General features: G+C 47.8%; 1 protein-coding gene across 5 annotated transcripts in view; it reads left to right on the top strand.

Annotated features, from left to right (window-relative positions):
* Positions 1–18,553, top strand: part of MED7 (mediator complex subunit 7) — a 524,248-nt gene that overhangs the window by 504,682 nt on the left and 1,013 nt on the right. For all 5 annotated transcript variants that reach the window (XM_068382727.1, XM_068382720.1, XM_068382704.1 and 2 more), the window contains exon 4: positions 17,917–18,553. This exon is cut by the window's right edge and continues 1,013 nt beyond it. In XM_068382727.1, coding sequence (XP_068238828.1) covers positions 17,917–18,132 — 216 coding nt within the window. In that variant the 3' untranslated portion in view covers positions 18,133–18,553. The remainder of the gene's footprint in view (positions 1–17,916) is intronic.

The raw sequence follows: 18,553 nt of genomic DNA, 5'->3' as shown, positions 1-18,553 counted from the left end.
GTAACAACATCAAAACATGTGTCATATATAAACTATTAACAATGTCAAAACAGATATATCATATATAAACTATAAAAAGACTCGCATCAGCCTGGTCAACATTAAAACATTTGCTGCATCTTTGCACTTTTGAAGTTCTACTGATTCAACTACCCGATTAGGAAGATTATTCCACAACTTGGTCACAGCTGGAATAAAACTTCTAGAATACTGTGTAGTATTGAGCCTCATGATGGAGAAAGCCTGGCTATTAGAATTAACTGCCTGCCTAGTATTACGAATAGGATAGAATTGTCCAGGGAGATCTGAATGTAAAGGATGGTCAGAGTTATGAAAAATCTTATGCAACATGCATAATGAAATAATTGAACGACGGTCTCAAAGATTAATATGTAGATCAGGAATAAGAAATTTAATAGACCGTAAGTTTCTGTCCAACAAATTAAGACGAGAATTAGCAGCTGAAGACCAAACAGGAGAGCAATCCTCAAAACAAGGTAGAATGAAAGAATTAAAACACTTCTTCAGAATAGATTGATCACCAAAAATCTTGTAAGACTTTCTCAATAAGCCAATTTTTTGTGCAATTGAAGACACAGACCTAATGTGTTTCCCAAAAGTAAATTTGTTGTCGAGAATTACACCTAAAATTTTAAGAGAGTCATACAAATTTAAAGAAACATTATCAATACTGAGATACGGATGTTGAGGAGCCACCGTCCTTGACCTACTGTACTGACAATCATACTTTGAGTTTTGTTAGGATTCAACTTCATACCCCATAATTTGCACCAAGCACTAATTTTAGCTAGATTTCTATTAAGGGATTCACCAACCCCAGATCTACATTCAGGGAATGAAATTGATGCAGAGTAGCATCATCTGCATATGCAACAAGCTTGTTTTCTAGGCCAAACCACATGTTATGTGTATATAGTATGAAAATTAATGGACCAAGAACGCTAACCTGTGGAACACCGGATATCACATTCCTATATTCACTATGGTGCCCATCAACAACAACTCTTTGAAATCTATTACTTAAAAAATCAATAATAATGCTAAGACAACGACCTACCCACTCCCAACTGTTTGAGTTTGAAAACAAGGCCTCATGATTAACACGGTCAAAGGCAGCACTAAAACCAAGGCCAATCACATGAACTTCCTGACCACAATCAAGGGATTTCTGTACAGCATTGGAGTTTGGAAGAAGGGCATCACATGCTCCAAGGCCTTTGCGAAAACCAAATTGCAAACTAGGGAATAGATGTAATTATTGAGTTAGGATTAGAATTCCATATGCTTTGTTTGGCATTGTTTGGCAACAGGTTAAATTAGGCTTTGTATGGCATGGTTGGCTGATAGGTTAAGGTTAAAATTATTAATAGACTTCAAGTACTGTGGATTTCAGTGTTGAATGGAGTTTGAGTATTTGATGTTTGACCGACTCTCTCATATCCCCCCCCCTTGATGTCACCTGACACCCGACCAAAGGACTGATTGGGATCTTATTCTGTGGGAATGAGTCTCCTACCAGTGTCCTTGATGACAGCCCTATTTTCAGATGGCATGTGGTATGCTGGTCTGTGCGAGTGACTTTGGGCTGCGTTGAAATAGCCCCCAATGTCTCCTGACGTGGAACCAATTGCTCAGTACTGACTCCTAAGGAATGAGCCATCTTCTACTTAATGCTCCTTCCCTCAATGCAGTTCTCGGACAGCACCTTTTGGATGCTGTGTCATACCCCCATCGGTGTCTGGTTGCAGACCAGTTGTCTGTCCTGTCGATGTCATTTGGGCCCAACTGGGTTCTGGGGCTGCCTGACATGAAAATGAAGAATATCGTAGCACTCACTACCCAGGATTGAGAGTAAGCTGTGAAAGTGATCTTTCTCTTGGCACCAGGCACTAGGAATGGATAGTGTTGGTCTTTAGTGGGCTTTTATGGGAATATTGGCACCAGGCACTAGGAATGGACAGTGTTGGTCTTTAGTGGGCTTTTAAAGGAATGTTGTCACTCCCATTTATTGTTTTGTTTTATTGTTAAACAAAGACCGATTTATTCTGAGTTGCTTATATGCATTACGCTTCCCTCAGTTTCTCTAGAGAGAACTAGTTTGGCTCTGGTTTTTGTTGTCAGTTTATGTTCCCCCTTTTCTGGGCATTAGACTTGCATTTGGTAGAGGGAGCCAGGCAAAATACTAGCTCCTTTGGTCGCTATGGGGAGACGATCGTTTTCCCTTCATTTGGCGCCTGGCGCAGTTTCAATGGGATTACCTCCTCTGGTCTCTATTGTGGCAATGGGTTGCCTCTCTCTCTGCACCTCACCTCTCAGTGTTGGGTTGGCACTCTAGCCAGCAGCATTTATTGATCTCCAATGGTGGGGCTGTGTACTTACTTTGTCCTACCCCTCCTCATTGGTATTGCAGCCGAACACCTAACGGAGTGATCTTTAATTCTCCCTTGGCCTTCTCTGTCATTGATGTTATTAAACAGGTAAGAATTATTAATTTCTGTACTTTCTCACTATTTTTCAATCCTCCTATTCTGCCCCAAAAGAGCAAAAGGGGGTAAATTTTCCCAGCTCCCCTTTCTTGTTAATGGGGATAATCAAGCAAGATAAATTATCCTAAGGTAATGTGATTATTAATACGGGATTTTCATGATAAAATTCAAAATAATAATTACCTGGATAAATTTATCTAGTTCCACCCATCCTTCCCCACTTCTGGTATTACACAACTGACTTTAATAAGTGAATGAGCTCTCAGTTCCCAACTTCCAAACAGAGGGACAGAATAGGTCTTCTACCTCTAATGTAGTTAAAATTTTGGATGGATTTTTGAGACTCAGGGCTACCTAAATTATCCAGTGAAGAATTATTAATACAGTGGTGTATTAATTTTATCATGGAAATTCCATATTTTTCTTTATATTTTTGTTAAAAGTAAGGTTTGTTAGTCATTTTATCTTTCGACGGCTATCTTTTATGAAATTATAACCCAATCACACAATTGCTTCACAATGTATATACATTAATGATTACTGTTTGTTCCGTAACTGAAATACAAACCACACTATTTACATAGAGTATTACTTTCGGCGTAGCTGAAATGACGAGCCATTAGATTTTAACGAGGGTTAAACTACCCCCGCGCTAGTTAGCACGGGGGTAGGGGAGGGGTAGCTAGCTACCCCTCCCCCCCACACACTGGTGAGCTGCTTCACTTCATTTTTGGCTCGGACGATGAGCAGACGTGTCTGTCTCGTCCTCGCATTGTTGACAGCCTTAATCTGTTTTTTCTTTTTCTTACAGTTTTGTGTGTTTGAAGTTGGCCTTTTCTTCCTATTATGCGGAAGTGCCCTGGACTCCCTGACTGCCCCTGTGGAACATTCATGTCGGCGGTCGATACAGACCCTCACATCCTTTGCCAGCAGTGTTGAGGTCAACGGTGTGAAAGAGATGATAATTGTAGTGAGTGCAGGGAGTGGTCTACCTCCCAGTGGGAGAGGTTTGCCCGGCGGCGTAAGAAGAAGTCTAAGCGAGACCGTTCTCCCTCAGGGGCTGCCTTGAGGAAGGGAGGCTCCAAGGACTCTTCTTCCGTTGCCCGAACCTCCTCCGAAGCTCCCACTCGATCGGTCTCTCGCGAGAGGCCGCCGAGTGGTAGTGTAGGCCATTCTTTTGTTTCCCAACCTCTGGGTTCGGTAGAGGGTGTTGCCTCCCATAGCGAGGCAGCTCCCCCTCCTCCTCCGGGGGAAAGACATTGTTGATTTTGTTGATGACCAAACTGTTTCTAACAATGATCTTTTCCAGCTTTGGGCTTCCTTGGGGCTTAAGGGCTTGCCCTCCAAGGAAGCCCTGTTTGATCTGATCCTGTTGGGGGCAGCTGTCCAACAGTCGCCGGTAATACTAGAGGTAGACCCTCTGGCTATTGTCGACGTTGTTGTGACAGAGGCTTCTGACGGGTCGGGTCAAACCCCTGCTGCTGCTGTTGCGGATGTTGCTGAAGGCTCGGGTTCCCCCTCTGAACATCCTTCGAGGGGAAAGCTGGGTCCAACGGTCTCTCCTGCGGGTGTTTCTCCCCCTCGGGGGAGTGCACTGACAGAGACTCCTCTTCGGAGGACCGACGACGGTGATACTCTGCCACGAGGTCGTCTTCGTCGTAAGGCTCGCCCGCCTCTTCGCCGTCGAGGCGTGCCTTCTCCTTACAAGGGAGTTAAGAGGCGCCTCTTCGGGTCTTCATCTTCGTTGTCCCCTGCAAAGGATTCTTCTCGTCGGGAGCAGACTGTGGCAGTGACATCGCTGGACCTCTCCGTAGATCGTTCGCGATCTCCTGCGCCTGCCAGATCCCCCTTGATCATTCAAGCACTGGTCCCTTCGGGGCAGAAGGTCTTACAGTATCCCACATTGTGGGTAAGTCCCTTCCGCGTCAGGTTACACCTGTGCGCTCACGATCTCCTGCGCGCTCGCGCACAGTAGCGCGCAAGTGCTCTCCTGCTGATGAGTCAACAGACTCTTCTTGCCAGCGCTCTCCTGATCGCCAGCACACTCCTGCTCGCCAGCGCTCTCCTGCTCGCCAGTGCTCTCCTGCGCGCAAGCGCTCTCCTGCTGATGAGTCAACAGACTCTTCTCGCCAGCGCTCTCCTGCTCGCAAGCGCTCTTCTGTCCCTGCTGCGCGCACTGCGAGTCAACTGTCTCCTGAGCGCCGTCAATCTCCTGCTCGTCAGCGCACTACTGCGCGTCCAGTTCCTGATGCGCGCCATGCGCACCAACGTTCGCCCACGATCTTCGGATCTGGGCGCAGGCAAGGACACTGATCCTTTGCCTCGCCAGCATTCCCCTGCGCGTTGACCACCGCCTGCGCACCACGCACGCATTCTCCTGTGCGCACTTCTAAAGTACATGTGCGCCCATGCGCCCACGAGTCGACTCCTGAGCCCGCCCATGAGCGTTCGCCCTTGAGCACATCAGCGCCCCCTGGCCCTGCGCCCCAGTTGGCAACTTCTCACTGCGCTACTGCGCGCCATCCTACGCGTCAGCGATCTCCTACACGCCAGCGTTCTCCTACGCGCCCATGCGATCCTTCGCCTGTGCGCAAACGCTCGCCAACGCGTCTGATCGCCACAGGTCACTGACTCTCCCACGCGCTAACTCGCCTGTGCGCAGTCGGTTGCCTACTCGCCCCACGCGTCATCGTTCGCCAATGCGCCAACACGCTTACACTCTCCTATGCACTACCGATCGCCTACGCGCCATCGCTCTCCTGATCGCCAGCGATCGCTCGTGCACTCGCGCGCACCCTCACCTGTGCATCCACGCACACCTTCGCCTGCGCGCCCACTCGCCCGCGCGCCCACACGCCAACTCACCCGCGCGCGACCCAGCGGTTTTACCATCGCGACCCTCAACGTGATTCCCGCCGGGTTTCGCAGCGCGCCCAACCTTGCGAGTTGGCGGGGACGCGTGCTTCTAGATCATCCTCGCGATCGCCACCTCGTAAGCGCCGAGCACACGTCCAGGACTTCGGTCCTGGACTCTTAACGCAGACCTGCTTACGGTCCCCATCAGTGGATGCTCGTCCTTTTTTAAAGGGCACATCCCAGTTCCTGATCGTCCTGCCACTGGTCATCCTACTAGTGCTGTGCGCGCTCGCCGACATTCTTACGCGCGCGAGCGCCGACGATCTTTCGCGCGTGGGTACCGATGGTCTCCCGTGCACGCGCGAGCGCCGACGATCTTCCGTGCGTGGGTACCGATGGTCTCCCCCGCGCGCGCGCTCGTCGACATTCTTATGCGAGCGCCGACGATCTTCCGCGCGCATGCCAATAGCCTTCCACGCAAGCGCGCGCCAATATTCTTCCACGCGCACGCGCCAATAGTTTTCCTCGCGCGCGCGCGCCAATGGTCTTCCGCGCGCCTGCCCCGACGATCTTCCACGCCCGGGCGGCGATGGTCTCACACGAGCCGACGATTTTCTGCGCGCAAGTGCCAATGCTCTTGTGCGCGCGCCAACAGTCTTCTGCTCACGCACGCCAACGATCTTCCGCGCGGGGACGCCGATGGTCTCCTGTGCGCGCACCGATGATGATTTTCCGCGCGGGCGCCGATGATTCTCCAAGCATGCAAGTGCCAATGCTCTTGCGCGCGCGCCAATAGTCTTGCACGCGCGCGTGGCAACAGTTGGCCGACTTTCTTTTGCGCGCGGGCGCCGATGGTAACCTGCACGAACAGTCTACCGTGCACGTGCACCGACGGCCTTACGCGCGGGCTCGCGCCGATGGACTTCGCGCGTGCGCGCTCTAATAATCTTGAGTGCGCAGCCTTCCGCGCGCGTCGACGGTCTTCTACGTGCGGAAGCCGATGGTCTTCCGTATGTGCGCCAACAGTCTCCACGTAGTACTCTCACGCACGTACCAATGCTCCCACTCTTGCGCAACCAGTCACACTTCGGTGGATTCTAGGGAGAATGCACAAAACTACACAGTGCCTTACTGCGCGCCAGCGCTCTTCCTCACTTTCCTGCGCAGTTACGGTCCCGGATCCATGCGCCAACTCTTGCCAAAGAGTCAAGGCTCGCAGATCCAATGCACCAGCTCTTGCCTAAGAACCAGTGCTTTCCTGCTCTCCAGGCAGATATTAAGCACCAGCATCATCCTGTGTGCCATTGCTCCAGACTCACCTACACACTCGCGCAATTGTCAGTAAAAATAAAAGGAATAAAACTTTTTGGACAGGTCACCATTGCCCCATTCCTCCTGGCAAACACATGGCCACCGAGAAAAGAAGAATAAGGCTCCACAGAAGGATTCAAGATCCAGGAGATTACATCCTATAAGGGAATCGAAACGGGGAATCCTTGGTCCCTGTCTCTTCTGGAGTTTCTTTTTCCCTTGAGAGACCACTGTCAGCAAACAGGAAAGCATCAACAGACTGATCTCTAGATCACTGTTTGCTGATGGCTAGTTCACAGTTTACTGATCGCTAGGTCGCCGATCACCAATTGCTAGCTCAATGCTGATCTTTGACCTCTAGTCCCTCCAATGACTAACGATCTCCAATTGCTAGAATTTCCAATCACCGATTGCTAGTCAATAACCAGTCATCAGCTTGCTGATCACTAGATTACCGATGGGCAGCTCATCTTTCTTCGATCATTGAACTCAGCTCGCTGATCTCTGACCAGCCCATCTTCAGCTTCCTCATCTCTGACCAAAGAGGCGGGACCATAATCAGCTTGCTGATCTCGAAATCACCTTCAGCTCACAGACCACCGATTCATCGGTCATCGGTTATTTGCCAGCAGTTCGTGACTCGAACTTACTAGTCAACCGCTTCCTGTAGTTCCTAGATCAGAAGTTATACAACATACTTCTCGCTACTGGCCGTTCGCCATTACACCAAAGTGATCGGCAAACGTTCAACAACCCTCATCAACGGCTTGCCAACAGGGAACTACTTGCGAGCACTCTCCAACTGCACAGTAACCACGATACCCAACGGTTAACCATTGATTAACATTCGCCAGATTGATTCTATTCTAAGGAATAACATCAATCCCATGAGGGCACGTGGTGAGGCTAAGCGTGGCCTTCCTTTTAAAGAAATTGTCTCTCAGAGAAGAATTCTTACACTGGGTATCACGCCTCATCGGTTCCTAACAGACCACTCAGTGATGTGATGGACGACACACCACACACCACATAGAGACTCACATCGACAAGCAAGTAGGAACTGGCTTGTAGCCTCTTCCCATCTAATAGTATAAACACTAAGATGGGCCAAAGTCCGTTCGGTACCACTATCAGCCTGCTTCATTCCAGACTGGAAGAACGTGCTCGCCGACAATCTGTGCACAGCATCTCAGATAGGGTATACCGAATGGACTTTGGATTGCCATGTAGCCAACAAAGTCCCAACTTTACGAGGTCCTCCAACTAGGGGGTCTGTTCGCAACGCTCCCGAATCTCTGGCTACCGTTGCTCACCAGCCCTAGACCCCAAGGCTCTCTGGCAACAACGGTGGGTACAACAATGAAGTTTACGTCTCGTCCCTGTTTTATCTGGAGAAGGGCACTCAACAAGGCTAGAACATCGGTCAACCACTCAAGGACTCTCCTAGCTCCGCTATGGCATTATGTAGAACGGCCTCCAAACCTTTTGCAGCTCCTCCACATAACAGACAACCCACTTCGACACCTACCACAAGCTATAGCTTTGCTATGATTGTACGCCTGAAGACTACCCAATACCACTTTGCGAAAAGGTTGTCTAGATATCTGAGGAATTAATCAGCATCAGTCTACCAGGCAGTATCACGTCTTGTGTGGTTGGGGTCATGTGAAAGTGTCTCTCCACTCGATACCTCGATTCCAGCAATAGCGGAATCCTCGAGTATATGCAAGAGGAAATGGGATGGTCCTGGATTCCCGGTTGGCGAGAGCCTTCCCTTCCGCGGAGAGACTGGACAACCTAGATCAGATCCTCCGGCCCTTCCTGTCAGACCAGCCCAGGAAAGCCAAGGACTGGCAGAGACTGATAGGCCACCTCGTGTCATTAGAGAAGCTAGTCCCACAGGGGAGACTCAAGCTCAGGGGAGTACAATGGAACCTGAAGGAGACCTGGAACCAGAGACTCCCTGCACAATGTTATCCCGATGTCCCCGGAGACGAAGGAAGTCCTAGAGTGGTGGCATGACAGAGCGAACACCCTCAAGGGGATGCCCTTCGCAGCCGACCCTCCGGAGATGCTCCTGTTCACGGATGCATCCAAGGAGGGTTGGGATGCTCACCTCCTTGACAGCACAGCAAGAAGAAGATGGTTAGCCGAAGAGAAGAACCTGCACATAACCGTGCTAGAAATGTTGGCAGTGCAAAGAGCGTGCCTAGAGTTCGTCCATCGGCTCCGGGGAAACACCGTGGCACTGATATGCGACAACGCCACGGTGGTGGCCTACATAAAGAAGCAAGCAGAACTGAAATCAAAGGAGCTGTGCGACCTCACGGAGTTTCTGGAATGGGCCAAAAATGAGCAGATCAAGATCTCGGCCTGATTCATCCCAGGGAAGAGAAACGTCCTGGCCGACGGCCTCAGCAAAATGGGTCAAGTGGTAGGGTGCGAGTGGTCCTTGCACCCGGAAGTGGCCAAGACTCTCATTTAGAAGTGGGGCTCGCAAGTGATAGACCTCTTCGCCACGAGACTGAACGCACAGCTCCTCGTGTTTTGTTCTCCTGTGCCAGATCCGGGGTCGGCGTTCGAGGATGCCTTCCCTCCCTTCGGGATGCTCAGGCAAGTCCTCAACAGGGTGAGGCAAGCGGACAACCTGTGGATGATTTTGGTAGCGCCCTGGTGGCCAGAGAGGGAGTGGTTCGCGGATCTAAAGTAACTGGCGCGCCTTCCACCTTGGCCCCTTCCGGACAGACCAGACCTTCTCCGGCAACCGCACTTTCAAAGGTTCCACGAAAACCCTCGGTCCCTCTGCCTTCACGCGTGGTGGTTATCGAGTGTCTCCTGAGGAAGGAAGGGTACTCGGCTAAGACGGCAACAAGGATGTCAAGGTACCTGAGACGTTCGTCAGCCGCAGTATACCAGGCAAAATGGGCTACCTTCACTGAGTGATACGTCTCGAAGAACATCAAGCCGTTGCAGGTCTCCATCCCGGAGATAGCGGACTTCCTAGTCTATCTCAGGGACGAGGTGAACATGTCCATCCCAGACATTAAAGGAGTCCAGGCTGCCCTGGGACAGGTCTTCCTCCTGAAGGGCATCGACCTGGGTACCTTCAGACACATCTCGATGCTCATCAAGAGCTTCGAGCAATCGTGCCCCCCTCAGGCCGTTAGGGTGCCCCAGTGGGACGTGGCTAGAGTCCTGAAGATGCTGTTAGAACCTCCCTTCAAACCCCTAAAGGACATCTTGGACAGAGAGCTCACTCTCAAGACAGTTTTTCTGTTAGCACTGGCATCAGCAAAACGGTTAGGGGAGATTCATGGACTGTCGTACGAGGTGTCACACTCGAAGGGCTGGCGTGAAGCTACCTTCAGGTTTGTCCCATCCTTCGTGGCCAAGACCCAGAATCCAGCAGTCTGGGACCCCAGGTTTGAAGGATTCTCGGTGCCGGCAATCCCTCGTTCGGACAACCAGAGGGACTTGCTTCTGTGCCCTGTCAGAGCTAAAATAAAGTCTCTGTTCGTCTCCTCAGGACTAGTAAAGAAGCCAATCTCCAAGAATACGATCTCCTTCTGGCTACGGCAGGTGATCAGGAGAGCCTACAGTAGTGCAGGGGTTCCTCTTCCGGGGAAGCCTAAACCCCACGACATCAGAGGGCTTAGTACTTCGTTGGCCTTTGAGAAGAACATGGCAGTCGGCCAAATCCTGAGGGCAGGTACATGGGCTAGTCAGTCAACCTTCACAGCTCACTACTTGAAGGAGTGTTCGAGGAGATCCCTAGACGGATTCTCTCTCGGTCCTGTCATTTACGCGCTTCAAAAGATTAAAGGTGTAGCCCCAGGGAAACCACGGGCAGTAAGTCCAAGAGAGACAGGTTCCGTCCTTACCCCTTTTTCTTTTCCCCTATTACCTTCCCTGAAATGACCCTAAAATCCTTTAACTGCCATGGGATACACCGTCAGTGAATGAATCCATCTCCAAGGATTTTTACTGAGGTGAGTTACTTAGACACTAAGATAGTTTTTTGGGTAGTTTTCCCTATTTCTCGTTTTTTCCCTTGGGGGTCAGCAGAACCTAGCCTCCTATCTAGGTTCCGCTTTTCTCTCCTCATCACGGTCTCTGGGTCCTGCGGGACACTCCCACCTCCTAAGGTATAAGTCTCCTAAGAAAGTAGTTCGAGGTAAGTGCTCCGTGTTGGAACAAATCACATATTTTATGAATACAGTAGTACTTACCTGGCAGTTATATATATATAGCTGATATCTCTAAATCGGCAGAATTTTTCAAAACGAGGCAACCGCCTTGTGGTGGTTGGGAGGTAGGTGGTAACACCCGTCACAGGGTGGTCCAAGGAATCATTCCCATGTCTAAGACTTCAGTTCATCTTTGCCGGCTGGATCGAAAACATCGTCGGTCCACCATTGAGAGTTTTTCGAAACATTTTCCCTTCTTCGCTTTTTTGGACTTCGTTTGGTGAAGTACACTGATTTTGGGTTTTGGCAATCGTGTTTTATTATTATTATTTACTTTGTTTATCATGAGTGATAACTTAATTTTCGTGTTTGTGCGAGTGATGTATGCAACATGAGGTTACCGAAAGTGTCGGTTGATCCTCACAGTTGGTATGCAGAGGTTTTGTTTGTGGACTATATTTTGGTTGCGAAGTTTTTAATCCTGATGACGGAAATACGTTCAGGCAACTCTATGACGTCACAGTCGTGTGATGTAATCGTCATGTATGTCTTGCAATTCTCTTTATTTGTTTTATGCAAAGAATGGGAGGAATTCCACTTATATAAGTTTTTTAACTTTTAATGTAAAATTTCAAAGAAATGTTTGTCCATTTGGTGTTCGTTCTTTAAATCATCGATCTAATTTCATAAATTAAATAGAACTAGCGTATGGTTAATTTGCGCTGTTACTCGTTACTATCGGTGCAGTCCCAACATGCCTTGGTAGCGTTCTTTTCGATATGGGAATTAAAGTGTTGGCTATTCTTCTCCAACAACAACTAATTTATATGGAAATTCTAGTTTTAGTAGCTTTTTCATTTATATGTTCCTATTGTTTACATTTATATATATAGATACGTTATTGCTATATCTGTTCTTTTTATCATTACAACTCGCTTGTTTTTGAATTCCCTTTGAATTAATTGTGGATTACATTTGTTTTCCCTTTTTTCTGTTCATTTTAATCTTTAACGTATAACTTTCCCGGCGTTTGTATGTAACTGCCGGGTAGGTATTTATGACATTTAATTTTACCGGTGGTTATATGTAACTACCGGGTGAGTGTCTTCAACATCTATTTTTATTCTCAACTCTTGCCCGGTGGTTTTTTCTTTTTGTGACCGCCGGGTAAGCATGTTTGAAAGTTTATTTTATTATGGAAATGTCAGTTTTATGTTCTATAAAAAATATTTTGTTACAGTTTAGATAGCAAGTACTAGAGACGATTTTGCTTTCTCATTCAAGCCCTTGGCAGAAGAATAAGTTCTCTCACAACGGGCAGGACTAATTATGGTTTTTTGTGTAAGAGTTTAATAGTGCAAGTTTTCAGTGCTAAATTAAGCATTGGACTCTTTCAGCACAGGGACGTTGTTTTCCTAGCCTTAGACCTCTTCCAAGCTCCCCGGCCCATGGGAGAAGGAACGTCGATCGGCGAAAGGAAACGAGAGGCGTTAGCTCACGAGCAAACGCCCTCGCGAGCGTTCCTGTTAACGTTCCCAGAATGCTCGCCCTTGCCATGGTAAAGCAAAGAGCGTTGAACGTTAGGATTCTTACACTGCTTTTAGAATTTTGCATTGCATCACTTTTGATTTTAATGGCAATTCTTAAGTCATAGATATTCTCTGCTAATATCAATGCTTACAAACCATCATTGATTCTGTTTTTGTCCCAGAGCGCCAGTCGGCCTTATGAACCCTCTGGTCGGAACCGAACGCGCCGAGCGGCATAGTGAATATCATTTTGCCTTAACGCTCGGCGCTAAGTCTTTCAAGACAGGACGAATGCAGCCTCGTCTTTCAGGGCGAATGCAGCCTCGTCTTTCAGGGCGAATGCAGCCTCGTCTTTCAGGACGAATGCTGCCTCGTCTTTCAGGACGAATGCAGCCTCGTCTTTCAGGACGAATGCTGCCTCGTCTTTCAGGACGAATGCAGCCTCGTCTTTCAGGACGAATGCAGCCTCGTCTTTCAGGACGAATGCTGCCTCGTCTTTCAGGACGAATGCTGCCTCGTCTTTCAGGACGAATGCTGCCTCGTCTTTCAGGACTAATGCAGCCTCGTCTTGCAGAGCGAATGCTGCCTCGTCTTTCAGGACGAATGCAGCCTCGTCTTTCAGGACGAATGCTGCCTCGTCTTTCAGGACGAATGCAGCCTCGTCTTTCAGAGCAAATGCAGCCTCGTCTTTCAGGGCGAATGCTGCCTCGTCTTTCAGGGCGAATGCTGCCTCGTCTTTCAGGACGAATGCTGCCTCGTCTTTCAGGGCGAATGCTGCCTCGTCTTTCAGGACGAATGCTGCCTCGTCTTTCAGGACTAATGCAGCCTCGTCTTTCAGGGCGAATGCTGCCTCGTCTTTCAGGACGAATGCAGCCTCGTCTTTCAGGACGAATGCAGCCTCGTCTTTCAGGACGAATACAGCCTCGTCTTTCAGGGTGAATGCTGCCTCGTCTTTCAGGGCGAATGCAGCCTCGTCTTTCAGGACTAATGCAGCCTCGTCTTTCAGGACTAATGCAGCCTCGTCTTTCAGGGCGAATGCTGCCTCGTCTTTCAGGGCGAATGCTGCCTCGTCTTCCAGGGCGAATGCTGCCTCGTCTTTCAGGACGAATGCAGCCTCGTCTTTCAGGGCGAATGCTGCCTCGTCTTTCAGGACGAATGCAGCCTCGTTTTTCAGGGCTAATGCAGCCTCGTCTTTCAGGACTAATGCTGCCTCGTCTTTCAGGACTTATGCAGCCTCGTCTTTCAGGACGAATGCAGCCTCGTCAGTGCAGCCTCGTCTTTCAGGGCAGCCTCGTCTTTCGGGGCGAGTGCAGCCTCGTCTTTCGGGGCGAGTGCAGCCTCGTCTTTCGGGGCGAGTGCAGCCTCGTCTTTCGGGACGAGGGCAGCCTCGTCTTTCGGGACGAGGGCAGCCTCGTCTTTCAGGATGATAGGACGATCGCCGCCTTGTCCTTTCAGGGCGACGCCACGTCTTATAAGCTCTCTGTCAAGGATGACTTTAGTGATCACTTTTCTCCTGTTGAATTGTTTGAGGTTAACAGAAGGAGAGGATCCTAAGTTCTGTTGCTCCATGTTCCCCACCCTCTGAGTTTTCACGTGGTCATTAATGGAGCTTTAAAAATATATTAATTTTTGTTTCTTAAAACAGAAACCTTTGATGACTAACAACAGTAGGATCCAGACTTTGCTAATTCTGGCGAGCCTGGGAGAGATGAGCAGACCTTTGGTCCGTGTTTTTTCTGGGATGGATGCGAAATCTTTTTCCTAGTGAATCCTCCTTTGTTAGTTACTCCGATAAGACTTTTCTGCCTAACCGACTTTGCAACTTCAATGTCTCTCTTTTGGGAGAGGGAGTCTTTTGTCCGGTCCTGGACGTAAATGCTCTTTACGCCTTCGTTCAGAAGTCAAAGTCCTCCACGGAGACATCTTTGGAGAAGAGGGGAGCAGACCTTTGGTCAGTACTTCTTCTGAAGGAGGATTACTTTTTCCTTTTATAGGGAAACCTCCTTTAGTTTTTAGCTACAACTATTCTCTCTCCCAGTTCTAGAGAGGAGTCTAAGTGGCAGGCTATGCAATCAAACTTTATCTGGGGTTTGTTTACAAGGAAGAATGGGTCAGTTTCGGGCGTGTGTTTTGATCTCAGCTCCGCCCCTCTCATGTTCACGTAACTTTTGCTTTATGTAGCGGAATGCTGCTCTCTGGAGAAATCAGAGCGTCCCTGTATCTTGATTTTTAGATAATGTTGAGCCTATCGAATAATTAGGTCTTCCTGTCAGCAAGAAGAGTCTCTTCTGACACCAGGACGCTCAGCACCTTGTCTTTTAGAACGTTCAGCGTCTCGCTCTGTTAACCTCTCGGCTCCACGTCTTACAGGACTTTTGGCACCACGTCTTACAGGTCTATCGGCGCCACGTCTTACGGGACGATCGGCGCCTCGTCTTTCAGGACGCTCGATGTCAAAGTTCTAGCATGGGGCATGACTTTGAACATGAGAATCTAGGACTTCGTGATGACACTAGTCGAATCGTGTGTCGAGATCAAGGACGCCTTCATTCTGATTTCTTGGATCTAGGAAGGAGGTTTGTTCTAGGGCAAGAATCATCGGGATAAACATGCTCAGCAGGAAGAGACTTGTTTTTCCCTCAGAATGGTCTCTCAACCCGCAAGTCTGTCAGTCTCTGGATGTTGTGGGGCAGACCTGTATCAGACCTTTTTGCCTCCAACTGGAAGAAGAGGACCCCCTACTGCTGCTCCCTAGTCCCGGATGAGTTAGTTCTGGCAGTGGATTCCTTCCTGATGGATTGGACAGGGGTGGACATGTTTGCGTTGGCCCCGTTCGAGATCATCAATCTGGTCTTCAGGAAATTCGCTCTCCTCGATTCGGGGCAAATGATCATAGCGGCTCCATTCTGGTCTGCTAGGGAATGGTTTTCGGAAGTGATGGGCATGTTGATGGACTTCCCAAGAAGACTTCGGCAAGTCCAGATCTTCTCAAACAGCCCCACTTCGAGAGGTATCATCTTACCCCCCTTGCTCTCAACTGACTTCCTTCAGACTGACTAGAAGCTTGTCAGATCTCGGGGCTTTTCGGCACAAGTGACGAAATCTATCGCCAGAGCAAGGAGGATCTCTTCACAAAGAGTCTACTGATCTAGGTGGGAGACCTTTAGAGCTTGGTGCAGGCTGCACAGGTTTCCTCATCCACTACCTTTCTGAGCCAGATTGCAGACTTCTTCTTGTACCTCAGACAGGATGCTAAGCTGGCTGTATCTACCATCAATGGATACAGCAGTATGCTCTCCACCATCTTTAGGCATAGAGGCCTAGAGTTGTCCCAAAATCAAGGTTTGCAGGACCTCATTGGGTCTTTTCAGACGACGTAATAGGTACTCTTAAACCTGGATGTGGTGTTTAAGTTTCTGTGCTCCAAGAAATTTGAACCTATCTCGCTAGCCTCTCTTCGGGTTGTAGCAAAGAAAACCCTCTCCCTTATGACTCTAGCGAATGCCAAGAGGTCAGCGAAGTCTAGGCGATTTGGAAGAGGGTGAACTTCAATTAGGATAGGGCAGTTTGTGGCTTAAGGTTCATCTTTCTCGTAAAGAGCGAGAACCCTTCGTAACCCTGTCCTACGACGTTTGATGTCATTAACCTCACGAACCTATGGGTCAAGAGAAGGAAAGACTCCTCTGCCCAGTTAGGTCCCTCAAGTTTTTTTTTTTGGCTCACACTATGAATGTGAGCTGTGCATCCAACTTGTTTTGGTGTTCAGTGAAAGGTCCGCCAAAACCCGTCTAAGTATGCTTTGTCCTTTTTCCTGAGGGAGAAAATTAGGGAAGCCCACCTCTTATGTGAGGAGGAACACTTCGCCCTGTTGAAATTACGGGCTCACGAAGTGAGAGCCATTGCTACCTCTCTGGCATATCAGGAATATATGTTAGTTAGGCTATTCATGGATGCTATTTTCTGGAGGAGCAACTCTGTCTTCGCTTCTCATTAACTTAGAGAGGTGAGAGTAGACTTTGGCAAGTGCTATACCTTGGGCCCATACATAGCTGCGGTTTCTGTATTAGGCAAAGGAGTTAATAACCCCACTCAACCTTGGTTTATAGGCATGTATGAGGGTTTGTGTTTTTATGTTGGTCTGTGGACTTCGTCTTGTGGTGCGGTTCCCTCAGTCTAGATAGATAGTTTATGTCTATGTTGCAGGGTTAGGTGGTTAGTTTGAGTAAGGTTGCAGTTTTTATTATATGGGGCGAAGGTAGTTTCTGAAGTCTAGTCAAGTTGTTGGTCTTATCCCTTTGACAGACTCGATTGAGTTTTTTGCAGCTTTGCAGGCTTACTCCTGGATAACTCCTAAGGGAAAGCCGCTCTAAAGGCTGTACCTTTGAATCAGCTACCTTAGCAGGCAAGGAATCAAGGTGTTTTTATCTCCTACAACTCTTTTGTTGTTTCCCCAACGATGTTTACTGTCTGTTTCCCTCCTCCAAATGTGTGAATCAGCTATATATATATATAACTGCCAGGTAAGTACTATTCATAAAAATGGAGTTTTTATGATAAAACAAAGTTTTATGAATACTTACCTGGCAGTTATATATATATTCTAAGGCCCACCCACCTCCCCTCAGGAGACAGGTCGGGCATAGATGAACTGAAGTCTTAGACATGGGAATGATTCCTTGGACCACCCTGTGACGGGTGTTACCACCTACCTCCCAACCACCACAAGGCGGTTGCCTCGTTTTGAAAAATTCTGCCGATTTAGAGATATCAGCTATATATATATAACTGCCAGGTAAGTATTCATAAAACTTTGTTTTATCATAAAAACTCCATTTTCAAGTAATTTGCATATTTCCTAACAGTACTTACCTCGACCTACTTTCGGGTTATGGCCCGCCCATCCTACCCTGAGTGCCTTACAGGACTTAGTAGAAACCTATCTGTCAAAAACTTACTGGAGATAGAGACCTGAGCAAGCATGCTCTCTGAACCCTGGTCGTCTCTGGACACGTATCACTCCGCCAGAGGTTACCCTGCATAGAAAACGGGAGTAGGGTAAAATACACAAAATTCTGGTCGGTTGGGAGGAGATCCCAGATACTCCTAAGAAAGTAGTTCGAGGTAAGTACTGTTAGGAAAAATACAAATTACTTAAAATTTGTGATTTTTCCTAACTATACAAACCTTAGCTATTTATACAAATTTGGCCGCCATCCCTATCCCCCTTGAAGTCCTACCTCCAAGCAAAGTGACTAAATCACAGGTGTGTGAACGGGAGTAGTAACAGGCTCCCCCCCCCTCTAACTAGCGGTGTGGGTAGTTAACCCTCGCTAAATTTTAATGGCTCGTCATTTCAGCTCCGCCGAAAGTATAACCACTAATAAATAGCTAAGGTTTGTATAGTTAGGAAAAATACAAATTATCTACGAATTTGTCATTTGACCAGACACTTCCAGGTTAATAGATATGATTTGAAGGGAAGGTTCAGGGGCATATTTTTTATTAATTTTTTATCAACTTTTCCAGGTTGCCGAACGTTTAGAGCAACAAGAAGAACTTGTAAGGAGATTAGTGCGAGAAGCTTTAGCATCATTGCCTGACAATCTAGACCTGGATTCTAAGCTGTTGGTGCCTTCTTTAGAAGAACTACAATTAAGGCCAAAGAGTGATGCAAATAGTAATGCAGAAGACAAATGTTCAAGCTTAGACAGATTAATGTGCAATATAGTGGATGCTTTATAAAATGATAAATGTGAAATATTTTGGTTATGTGCTTCCCAGAGAAAAGAAAATATTGTGCTCATGCACTCTGATTAACTGTACATTTTGCATCAGCGACTTTTTTGTCCATGGTTAACCATTGACTTCTTTACCTACGACAACCTTAAATTTTCCATTGAGACCTTCTGGGAAATAGGTGTTATGCATGAGACACCATACTTGCATTTTAGGTGGAGTGAAGGGTTCCTCTGAAATACAGGGTCATAGAGATACATTTTGTATAGCTATACGTTTTATATGGCAAAATTTCACGTTTTACCAGTAATATACTTTACAATGATAGTTGACAAGTTTATATAAACTGAAGATTGAACTACAAAATCTGTTACAGTGAGAGTATATGATTATGCATAATTTGAAAGTCATGGTTGGTAAGATTATT

The sequence above is a fragment of the Palaemon carinicauda genome, chromosome 1 (genome assembly GCF_036898095.1).
Source record: "Palaemon carinicauda isolate YSFRI2023 chromosome 1, ASM3689809v2, whole genome shotgun sequence".
Lineage (NCBI taxonomy): Eukaryota > Metazoa > Arthropoda > Malacostraca > Decapoda > Palaemonidae > Palaemon > Palaemon carinicauda.
Note: the sequence above shows the minus strand (reverse complement) of the source record. Positions and strands in the feature narration are given on the sequence as shown.